Source organism: Spea bombifrons, chromosome 4 (genome assembly GCF_027358695.1).
Source record: "Spea bombifrons isolate aSpeBom1 chromosome 4, aSpeBom1.2.pri, whole genome shotgun sequence".
NCBI lineage: Eukaryota > Metazoa > Chordata > Amphibia > Anura > Pelobatidae > Spea > Spea bombifrons.
Window position 1 is genome coordinate 96,087,513 of NC_071090.1, and position 11,599 is coordinate 96,099,111.

At 40.1% G+C, this 11,599-nt stretch overlaps 1 protein-coding gene across 1 annotated transcript; it reads right to left on the reverse strand.

The window, feature by feature from the left end:
• Positions 1-743: 743 nt before the first annotated feature.
• Positions 744-11,382, reverse strand: C4H2orf42 (chromosome 4 C2orf42 homolog). Its single transcript, XM_053463232.1, has 9 exons — positions 11,271-11,382; positions 6,158-6,982; positions 5,214-5,330; positions 4,701-4,790; positions 4,169-4,273; positions 3,529-3,636; positions 1,944-2,044; positions 1,433-1,592; positions 744-1,021 (listed from the first exon to the last, which is right to left on the reverse strand). Exons 2-9 carry the CDS (start codon positions 6,972-6,974, stop codon positions 816-818), a joined length of 1,704 nt encoding a protein of 567 aa, XP_053319207.1. The 5' UTR covers positions 6,975-6,982; positions 11,271-11,382; the 3' UTR covers positions 744-815.
• Between the last annotated feature and the right edge of the window lie 217 nt (positions 11,383-11,599).

Here is an 11,599-nt window from a genome sequence, read left to right on the forward strand (position 1 = left end):
TTTGTGCTATGCGAAATATTCATTTAAAAAAGTGGGAGTATCAGAAAGATGTATAAAATGACAAATCCATACCTTTTTTCTATCCATTAGTGCTCTGCTTCAAAGAGAATACATTTTTTAGCCCAAGGGTGACACACTCAACCAACAAACGAAAGAAAAAAATGCAAAAAACTAGAACAAAACATTTTCTCAAATAGTGAACCGTCCTTTAAAACAACTCCTTGCACAGAAGAAAAAATAAAAACAATGCCCACACAAAGGGATAGCTTTACAACTCCTATTCCCTTTGGAATAAATAAACATTCTGTTCTACATCACACTGAAATGTACAATGACCATAGCAGGAGGTCTAACGAATTTCAGCCGTGGTCCATATAGTCTCTCTGCACCTCTGGATCTCTGGATTTTGTAAGAGACCTCAAATGGTTCCTATAATACAGTAAAGAAAATGCATCTGGTTGTCTGAAGACAATCCTCATTCAAAAACATATAAAATGATGAGAAAAAAGTCTGTAACTGTCACTATTCAGTTAATCATATTGGGGTTTTTAAAGTTAAATCTAGGTGCTTTGTTTTCTTTTTAGTTACTGGAGATAGACACAGCAGCATTACAATAAACAAGACATATTAGAAATATTACAGATATGTCCAGATGTATGATGTTCCCAAGTGACGTTTCATTTTGTTTTGTTTTGGGGTTTTTGTAAAGAAAAAAAAAAAAAAAAAAAAAAACATCCAAATGCATCCCATTTAATTTCAGTTTGTCAGACCATAATGGCTATCATATAAGATCCGAATGAACCTTAAATTCACTTTCAGTCAAATGTGATGGTAGTAAGTGGTGTGATCTCTAGCGTGGGCTCAAGGTTGGGGGACGGCTCCTGGAACTCATTCATGGGCCCATTGCGATAGTGTCCATATTCAAATTTGATCCTTAGCTCTCCAATTTTGGACATGGGGAGGATGTCTGGAATCCACTCAATGGTGAATGGGGTAGGATCCTCTTCTGGGGATGTGTTGCCTTCAAAGAATCAGAGGTTACAGTCACTAAGAAGGTTTCATAAAACCATTTAAAACCCATATTAATCAACGGCCACAAATAAATAAAGAGGAAGAACATAAAAACAAAAGCCTCCAAAATACTTAAACTACCCAAAGAAATCTATATATCTATATATGCTTAATGCAGGATACATTCCTGTCTTTCTTCGCCAAAGGTGTATGCACATTGGGGGTTCCAGTGTAAAAACATTTTGTGCTATTGGAAAACCGCCCATGTGTCTGAGACAACCCTTCATTTATACATCTATATATTTTTTTACCCGTGCGATTAACACAATGTACGACTGTAGTTATGATTTAAGATTTAGGTGTCATAAAACAAACCCTGTTACTACTCTTTCAGATACAATAAATATTTTTCTAAACATACCAACTTTCAGAAATGTTTTCAGTTCTAAGGGCCGTATAGGCTGCTTCTCCATTCGACCATAGGTTTCAGCGATGCTTTCAACCTCGACCTTGGGAGATTTGAAAAGCTCATATGTTCCATCTCTGTTCTGGACAAAAGTGCGCACAATTTCTAGGGGCATCTGGAATTGCAAAAATAAATAATGTGTTATTAATTAGCATTTTTTCAAAAAGGCCAAAAAGTACTGATTAACCAATTATTTTTTAAGCATCAGGAGTAAATGCATTCAATATTAACATAGTTGTTTTTTTTCATAACAATAAAACACTTGAAAACAGAAATTACAGAATTTTTTTTACAGGATATGTTCCATTATCTTGTTACTTACCCCTGTTTATTTGTTTTTTTGTTAAAGAATATTAACTTACAAACATTACATGCCCTTTGCCATGTTTACAGAAAAAATGTAATAAACATATTATAATCCTTATTAGCAGGATATGGTTTGATAATTTACCATTCAGGCTCTTACCTCTGGCGTGTCAAATATCTGTTTAACGTGTACCATGCTAGTTATGAACCATGTGTACTTTGTGAAGGTTCCCAGGGGAAGAGCATCTTTGCGGACAAAAGCTGAAATACAGAATACATTATATATATATATATATATATATATATATATATAGAATGGGGGGCAGTTTTCTGTCATTTGTTTTGCAATTATCAAACTCTATGGTTAAATGAGTGGGCTGCACATAGTGAATGGAAACAAGAAAACTTATTCAACAATAGGAAGTAGGAGAAAGTTGGCTACTGTGTCACCTACATATCTCATAGATTTGTATTGCACCTCTGCTATACTTCTCTCCCTGTATAAAAATATGTGTTGGATCAGGCATTCTACAAATTCAGATAAACACATGACATATTACACAGTGATTTATTCAACAAAAATAAAGCCAAAATGGAAAAGCCATGTGTGAACAACTAAGTACACCTTATGATTCAATAGCGTCTAGAAACACCTTTAGCAGCATTAGCTTGAAGTAATCGTTTTCTGTATGACTTTATCAGTCTGTCACATTGTTGTGGAGACATTTTGGCCCACTTTACAACGTTGGTTCAGTTCATTGAGGTTTGCAGCCATTAGTTTATGCACAGCTCTCTTAAGGTCCTGCCGCAGCATTTTAATCTGGGCGAAGCTTTAGCTGTCAGACAGATGGCATTTGGTATACAGAGGAGTTCATGGTCGACTCAATGAATGCAAGGTTCCCAGGCCATGTGCCTGCGCAACAAGCCCAAATCATCACCCCTCTACCACCATGCTTGACAATCAGTATGAGGTGTTTGTGCCGATGTGCTGTATTTGGTTTTCGCCAAAATGGTGCTGTGCATTCTAGCCAAACATTTTTTCTTGTCTGTCCAAAGGACATTGTTCCAGCAGTCTTGTGGTTTGTTCAGATGCAACTTTGCCTTCTGCCATGTTATTTTTAGAGAACCCTGGCAACCCTTCCAAACAAACCATACTTGCTCAGTCTTTTTTTAATTGTACTGTCATGAACTTTAACATTTAACATGCTGAGGCATGTAACGTCTGAGATGTAACTCTTGGGAGTTTCTTGCCATCTGACCATGGGGTGAATTTGCTGGGACGTTCACTACTGGGAAGATTGGCAGCGGTCTTGAATGTTTTCCACTTATGAATAATACTTCCTATTGTGGAATGATGGTACTTTAAATTGTTTGGAAATGGTCTTACAACCCAGATTGATTGGCAGCAACAATTGCTTCTCTAAGATAATTGTTTATATCTTTCCTCATTGGCCTTGTGTTAACACACACCTGAATGCACTTCGTTTTTTAACACATGGCTTCTCCATTTTGGCTTTATTTTTGTTGAATAAATAGGTTGTATTTACCTAATTTTTAGACCTGCTAGACAGATGATTGTTATTATATACTGATATGTAAAACCATAGATTTTAAAGAGGGCTGTAGATATATTAGCTCAAGAAGATGTATTTAATAATAAAAACATATATTGATATATTCCTATGTGAGAAGAGAAGAATGCTGAATACATTATTGCGGTCAGGATACAGTAACAATGAGTGTACCGGTTGTATGGTTGGGAAGTCTCTTCCGTGTGCTCCCCATTGAAATCCTCTGCTGAAGAGCGTCGAAGAAAGTCTGGGGAATGTGGAATACCAGAGGCTCTGGTTTACCTGGGATCAAGAACAGGATGATTTAAATTAATCACCATGTAGTTAATGTGTATACAAAGCGGAATCATGCAATATTCTTCATTTTCACGCCACTGGGGTCCACTGCTCCTTGCCATACATCACAGTGTTTGATACTGTGCCAGATAAATCGCATTACTCATCTTTTATCACTGTGATTCTTTATAGGCTCCGGATATGTTATATATTATGTTGATGTCAGTCTTATGTCTCTCTTTTCTTTTGTATGTGCGGTTAATCAAAGATCTATACAGCAGCATAACTAAATTGTTCTGCTACCAATGTCTCTTCCTATGCAATGTAGCATTACTCTTGAACTTCCAAATGCTTTGCTACAAAGCAATAATCATTCTATGGTGGTTGTTGTTATGTAAAATAATATGATTTTTTTAGCATTGATCTGCATTTAAAAGCAGCTACCTCTTACTTGGCTAGTCTTCTACTGCCAATAGATCACTGGCACTAATATCATCCAAGGTAATAGTTGTATCTATTAGAAATACCCCTCCCTCACCATCAAACTGGTAATGCATGGTCTGGTGAATTCGCTCTGTCACACTGGCCAGCCAGTCCTGGAAAGACAAAGACACCTGAGCCTCATCCATCGGTTGAGTAGACCCTAAGGAAAAAAGAAGGTAAAAAGTATGAGCACCATTGGCAGTTTCAAACCATCCACAACACAAATATCCAAATTAATCAATGTTCTGTGCTTTTTATTTCTGAATAATAGAGAACTTGAGGTGTGTCTGTCTCTTGCGTGAAGAATTAACTCCCATCAGAAGCACCATGGAGAAGCACTGTCTATGTCTACTTCAGTAAAACAAAACAATACTTCAGGGTCTGGCTCTGTTCACGACTGGCTCTGTTTGGAGAAAACATAAACCCTTTCTAATGATAGTAGTCTCTCAGAAGTGTGTATTATATAATACAGGGGCTTTGGTCAAATTAAATGAAGCCTTTTCCTTTTCTTTCCCACTGGATTGCAAACATTTGCTTACATGTCTGTCTATACGGGGGCTATGCAAATGCAACCATATGTTCCATACCTTGCCTCTTTGTTGAGTTGTTTGCAGGCTTTTTGGAAGCACCTTTCCTCAGGCTGTTGAGTGCAGGTTCCTGACCAGCTGTATTTGTACCTTAAATATAAGGTTAAACCAAAGTTTCCTTCTTAGTTGAATGCGTGAATACATGATATTCTACAGGTTGACAGAAATTCATTCCTCAAAGAGAGACATAACGGTTTGTAAATGGGACTTTAAAGAAAGAGTAGATGATCCCAGGATTCTGGCATGTGCATAAAGCTATCCTAATAAATAAAATACTCGAAAGGGACAGACTAGATGGGCCAGCTGGCAGTTTTTCTGCCATCACTATGTATGTATAATGACCAAAACTGATGTGCGTAACAGGAGGCCAAATATTTCATTAAATTACATCATTAATATTACATCACCCTTCTTTTCCCAGCAAAGCTTCAGAATGATTTGGGGCACTGAACGTTACAAAAAATGCACCACACCGCTAGGCTTAATAAAAGTAAATAAAATACTAAAAGTTACCGGGGCCATCATCCTTCTTGCGTTTCTTGGGTTTTAACGCTGCAGGCGCCTGTTCCTGAACACGCACTTCTGTTTCCACCTTGCACTCTGTTGCCAAAATAGTCACTTCCTTTAGACCTGGACACACAAGCACAATGAATAAACATATGGCTCCAAATGGGTTTATTCACTAAAGTTTGAGAGTTGTGGATGCTTCTGGATGGCACAAGGAAATGACAAATACAAGGATGAAAATGTATAACGATATTCAGATTTAAACTCTTATGAGTAACACTGAATTTATGCATTAAGGTAATCCAGAGTGAATTTACATATTCTTTTTCTGTTAACAGAATCCTGTCCTCCATGTGGCTCAACATGCTACTGTATCAATGACATGGTCCTTGCTCTGTTGGGTTCATTGCTAAACCCAACTGGTTTGCAGGAAAGACTTAGTGATTTCAATATGGATATCTTGGAGGAGACATGATAGAAACATTTAAATACTTAATGGCATTTAACAAAGTACAGGAGAGAAGTTTATTTCAAAGGAGGATAAATATTAGAGGGTGACTCCAACAGAGGTGGTAGAGGCTGATAGAGTGTGGGCACTTAAACATGAAAACATGGAATATCGCTATATTGGATCTAAGACAAAGATCGAGTAAGGTTGGTGTCTTTAGATAAGTAGACAAGATGGGCCAAATGATTCTTATCTGCTGTCAGTCTCTATGTTGCTATGTTGTTTATGCCTTCTTTCAGTGATCCACCTCCCTCAAAATATAAAGAGATCCAAATTTGACAATTGAAGAATTATTTATGGCCAGAATGTTGGCATGTGGAAGTATAGGGTATGATTTCCGGATGGTTACATTTAGGTTGGGGGAAAAAACTTTATATTTGGTAGAAGGTAGGGAATTACATTTTTAAGAAATCCATAATATAGTTTCCAAAGTCTCACCTACCTCCAGATAAGTAGCAGAAATACTCTGTGAATTCTTCGGCGAGGGCATCATCGCTTGCAAAGGCCCCCAGGCAGGCGTAATAGTGGATGCACTTCTCCTGGGAATCAGATTTTGGTTGTACTCCTTTGGAGGCTTTTGGAGACTGGCAGGAGCACGTAAATACATGACCTGTCTCCCTTGGTGAATTAGTCTTTTGTGTAAAGGTCACATGGACATACCCCAAACTGTGCTGCTGGTTAGGTTTGCACCGAACCACTAGAATCGACTTGGTTACCCTCTGGACCAGCGGCCCTGCTGGCTCATTAGCCAGTTGCCAGATACTTTGCTTAGTCTCAGCTGGAATCTGCATGGAATTCAGTACAGTGCTTTTAAGGGGCAAAGGCTCAGCTTCGTTTTGGCAGTTCATAGTCAACTTAACATGCTGGCATTCGGTCACCACAACCCCACGGGCTGCCACTTTCAGACAAGAAGGGGCAAAGCAGCGGCCTGAACTTATATGGGTGAATATGGCCCCTTCTGCTGTTTGGATAGTAGTCTCTGACATCCCCATCACCACTAGGCACCTGTGGTCACTTCCCCTATCTCTTTGTCTTACAGAGAAGATCTGCATGTCAGACCCCGTAACCAGCTTCACAGCGTCTTTGGTTGGCTGTTTCCCAAAGCGAAAAACCGTCCCACAGCTCTTGTTCTTGCAACTCAGGCCTCGAGTGCCGTTATAGGTCCCACAGTGCGGGCATTTTCTGATCCCCCTCAGAGTGGCCTTCCCCAGGTTCGAGAGGAACGCAGGAACTTTAGGTTTAGATGAATTAGGCTCCATTCTTCACTCTGCAGAAGATGAACAAGTGTCAAAATCACAAAAGGGATTTGAAGTAGCTATAAGGTACAGGTATGATATATGGCAAAATATGTAGTAACACAGATAGTCTTAGGGGAAAAACATGAAATTGTATTATTTTATATTATTATTGGTAGTTAGAGATATAAGACCAATAATATGTTTTGTTGCTTGACATAGGTTTTTCTTTTTGAGGTTTTCATTGACTTTTTTATCCTAACAGATTTTGAGGAAATATATAGGACTGATACACAATCTAACTAGAAGCATATGGACACTTGGCCATCACACCATTCTAAAACCATTAATAGTTGGCCTCCCCCTTTGTGGCTTTAACGGCCTCCACTCTTCCAGGAAAGCTTAACACAAGATTCTGGAGTGTGCCGGGGCTCTGAGCAGCCGATTGAGTTCCTCTACACCAAACTCATCAAGCCATGTCTTTATGGACCTTGTTTTGTGCACTGGGGCACAGTCATGCTGGGACAAGAAAGAGTCTTCCCCAAACTGGTGCCACCCAGTAGAAAGCATGCAAAGTATCTTTATATGCTGTAGTACAAACTTCCTTCACTGGAACTAAGGGGCCTACAACAAAGTGTGGGAAAAACAGTCCCAAACCATTCTCCCTCCTCCACCAAACTTTAAATTAGGTACTATGCATTCTGGTAGGTAGTGCTCTCCTGTTATCCAAATTGGTCCATCTGACTTCCAGATGAAGCATAGTTCATCACTCTGGAGAACACATTTCCACTACTACCGTCCTGTGGCGGTGTAATGTTTGCTTTATGTGCGGCTGCTTGGCCAAGGACACCCATTTAACGAAGCTCCTGATGAACAACGTTTGTGCTGATGTTGCTTCCAGAGGCAGTTTGGAACTCTGTAGCGAGCAATGCTACAGAGGAAGGTGATTTTTACACAACACAACGGCAGCTCATTTGGCGGTCTGCCACTTTTTCAATACGACCCATTCTATTCCCAATGTTTGTCTATGGAGATGGCGCCTTTGTGCTTGATTTTATGCACCTGTTAGCAATGATTGCGGCTGAAGCACCTAAATTCAATAATCAGGAGGATTGTTCGCATATTGTTTGCATATTTTTGGTCATTTAGTGTGGGATAGCTAATACTATGATATACTATCATATTTGGAAGGGGCTTTTATTCATACTGCTCCTTGCACAGATTAAAGATCCAGTCTTGCACGGTTTCAGAATGTTCTATTTAGATTATATCAATGGAGTTCAGGGCTTTTCTTTAAAGAAGCCATGAGAGATGAGGTTGTGCCACAGAGAACTTGTTTAAACAACATGCTAAGCAACATACTAAAAGCAAAACATTTTTCAACTGAATAACATGTAAACTGTGATAAATAATACAGACTTGTTGAAAAAGTTAACATTTTGAGGTGTATGTGTGCATGTACATCTTTATTTATTTGGTAATAAAGGATGGATCTGGTGCGTCACCGTTTAATGAAGGGAAGGTACAATAAGTTCAGTCATACAGTAAGTACAGTAGTCACAGGATACTATGATTGTTGGTGGTAATTGCTCTGAGATTACAGTCTAGAAATAAGACTATAACAGGCAAAAGAATAAATAAGAGCGAACCCGTTTGAGCTTTCATTTATTTGACATTATTGCCAAAAATGACAGAAGTGAGTGCTCCTATTTTCTCCATGGATATATACACACACTGGCCACTTTATTAGGTACATCTGTTCAATTGCTCGTTAACACAAATAACTAATCAGCCAATCACACGGCAGCAACTCAATGCATTTGGGAAGAAAGGGGATTTAAGGGACTTTGAATGTGGCATGGTTGCTGTGCCAGACGGGCTGGTCTGAGTATTTCAGAAACTGCTGATCTACTGGGATTTTCACGCACAACCATCTCTAGGGTTTACAGAGAATGGTCCGAAAAAGGGAAGATATCCAGTGAGGGGCAGCTGTATGGACGAAAATGCCTTGTAAATGTCAGAGGTCAGAAGAAAATGGGCAGACTGATTCGAGAAGACAATTCGCACAGGCTCTCCAAAACGGAAGACCGGAAGAACGTCGCCTGGTCTGATGAGTCTCAATTCCAGCTGCGACATTCAGATGGCAGGGTCAAACTTTGGCGTAAACAACATGACAGCATGGATCCATCCTGCCTTTTATCGACGGTTCAGGCTGGTGGTGTAATGGCGTGGGAGATATTTTTTTGGCACACTTTGGGCCCCTTAGTACCAATTGAGCATTGTTTAAACGTGACAGCCTACCCGAGTATTGTTGCTGACCATGTCCATCCCTTTATGACTGCGGTGTACCCCATCTTCTTATGGCTAATTCCAGCAGGATAATGCATCATGACACAAAGGTCACATCATCTCATAACGGTTTCTTGAACACGACAATGAGTTCACTGTACTCCAATGGCCTCCGCAGTCACCAGATCTCAATACAATGCAGCACATTTGGGATGTGGTGGAGCCGGAGATTTGCATCATGGATGTGCAGCCGACAAATCTGCAGCAACTGCGTGATTCCATCATGCCTGAGGAATGTTTCCAGCACCTTGTAGAGCATATGCCACGAAGAATGAAGGCTGTTCTGAAGGCAAAACTGGGTCCAACCCGGTATTAGCAAGGTGTATGAAATAAAGTGGCCAGTGGTACGTTGTAACTGTTTCCTTGCTGCTTTTGCAGCCTCGAGCTTTTTCAGTCTACCACATTTCAATATAATTAGACAAGCTCCTGAGAACCAATACTTTGTAACTAAATTGTTACTTTTGGGGAAATATTGTTTTAGAGCGCTTATTGTCTCATACATAGGGAAATCCTTAATTACTATATGACCCTTTTATTTTCACCCTCTAGAACTGTGCTTCTCAACCTTTTTTCACCAGTGTAAATACAGTATATGTTTTTTTTATTTATAATAATCTTAGTAACGCGGTTTACAATTACTTACAAACTGTTACTTTTAACGTAATGTATTTGTGGATTAACGTCAGCCTCGGGCTTGGTGATGCACGTTTTTTTTGCAGTAAGTGGTGAGTGAGGATCACCTCTGTTCACTATGTCCAGGTGGTTGTGCGTTTGTGTTAACAGCTCACTGACTGATTCTACCAGGTATGATGAGGCTTTCCTTTTTCCCAAACTCCTGGAAACATTTTGGAAAATGCACTGTTTACCCAAAAATAACGCCTTCCTTAAAACTTGCTTGGGCTTCTATATCACTTTAGATCAATGAGCGGTTCGCGAAACGTAACTTCGTCATCTTCGTTCATCACAAACGGATCCACTATCCAGGCCGGAAAATCCAAATTCAGTAGATCATCCACATGATCCGCATAAACGGGGACGTCATCACCTTTCAACTCAAGACTAACTACAGCCTATGAAGGAAATTGGCCTAATTCCCGACTCCAATAAATATTGCTTGCATACAGCTTTTGTTTACCAAGATATGCCTTAATAATCTCTTTGCTTGATGAAAGGTTGCTGTTCTTTCTCTTTGCTTCCCGGTTGCTTGTTTAACAAAGCTTTACGCCAGGTGGCCCCTTTGAAATATCGTAGGGCCTCTGACTGGGAAACACTGTTCAAGAACATGAAAAACCATGTGGGGTATTATGCAGCCCATGCGCATGCTGAATAGAAACTGGAAGAGCTTTTTTTTTTTCTCCAAACTGACACCTAAAGTGTGAAGGAACTCCTATGCAAAAAGTTATTAAAAGAAAGGGTTAATGAGTTTTACACTTTCATTAACCCCTCAGTCCACATACAAAAAATAGAACGTTATTGAGGCTTGGCCCATACAAAGCGACCGCAACATTCTATTTATTTCTTCAACCAGTAACTAATTACTTCTTCAACCTAAATAATCTTTTAATCATCACGTTACACTGATGCCTAATTGGTGTAAAATAGGGAAAACATCACTGGTCAGTAATTGTAATTGACAAATGACGTCACTGTGCAAAGTGGTTTAGTTCATCAAGATATTAAATTAAGCCTGAACGAATCCGTCAGCATATCGGCTGCAGACCCGGGCCGGTGCACCGCCTGCAAGGTGAACGCTGTCCGCAAACACTACAACACATTCATTCTGCCACTGCCGACCATAAACTAAACGTCCTATGCCGCAGCTCATTGCCAGGCGCCGTGTGACGTCACTTCCTGGGCCAGGGAACGGCCGTCGGTCTACAGGGAGGATGCGAATTTGCATTTATAGCTCACTGATGCCAATATAACTAATGCTTCCGTTTTGGCCTTGGGCTACTTCCCTATTACCCTTACCTGTGGTGGGTATCTTGCCTTGGGGGCCCTATAACGGCATCAAAGCTCCCGCCTCAGAGCCGTCGCCGGAGCGCCTTACAAAAGGAGTGTGCTCTGTAACGGGCAGAATGATTGAGCGGCTTGGGTCACGTGACCACCTACGCTTCCTAGGCATGACGGGAATTGTAGTTCGGGATCGTACGGTTTGGGTCGGTATGTGTGCGTGTTGGTGGATGTGTGCTTTCGGTGAACACATAAAGTATATACTGCATGCTGACGCACATGTCCGTGAAGTATATGTTGCAGGTAATATGGCGCATGACATATATGACATCATACGGGGGTGTCTC

Bases quoted from the DNA above. Each gene is read 5' to 3' on its own strand.
- C4H2orf42 (XM_053463232.1), bottom strand. From the start codon at position 6,974: ATGGAGCCTAATTCATCTAAACCTAAAGTTCCTGCGTTCCTCTCGAAC. The intron at 5,331-6,157 runs GTAGGTGAGACT...TTGTGTGTCCAG, and splicing joins TTTCTGCTACTTATCTGGAG to GTCTAAAGGAAGTGACTATT. The intron at 4,791-5,213 runs GTAACTTTTAGT...CTTATATTTAAG, and splicing joins CAAGAAGGATGATGGCCCCG to GTACAAATACAGCTGGTCAG.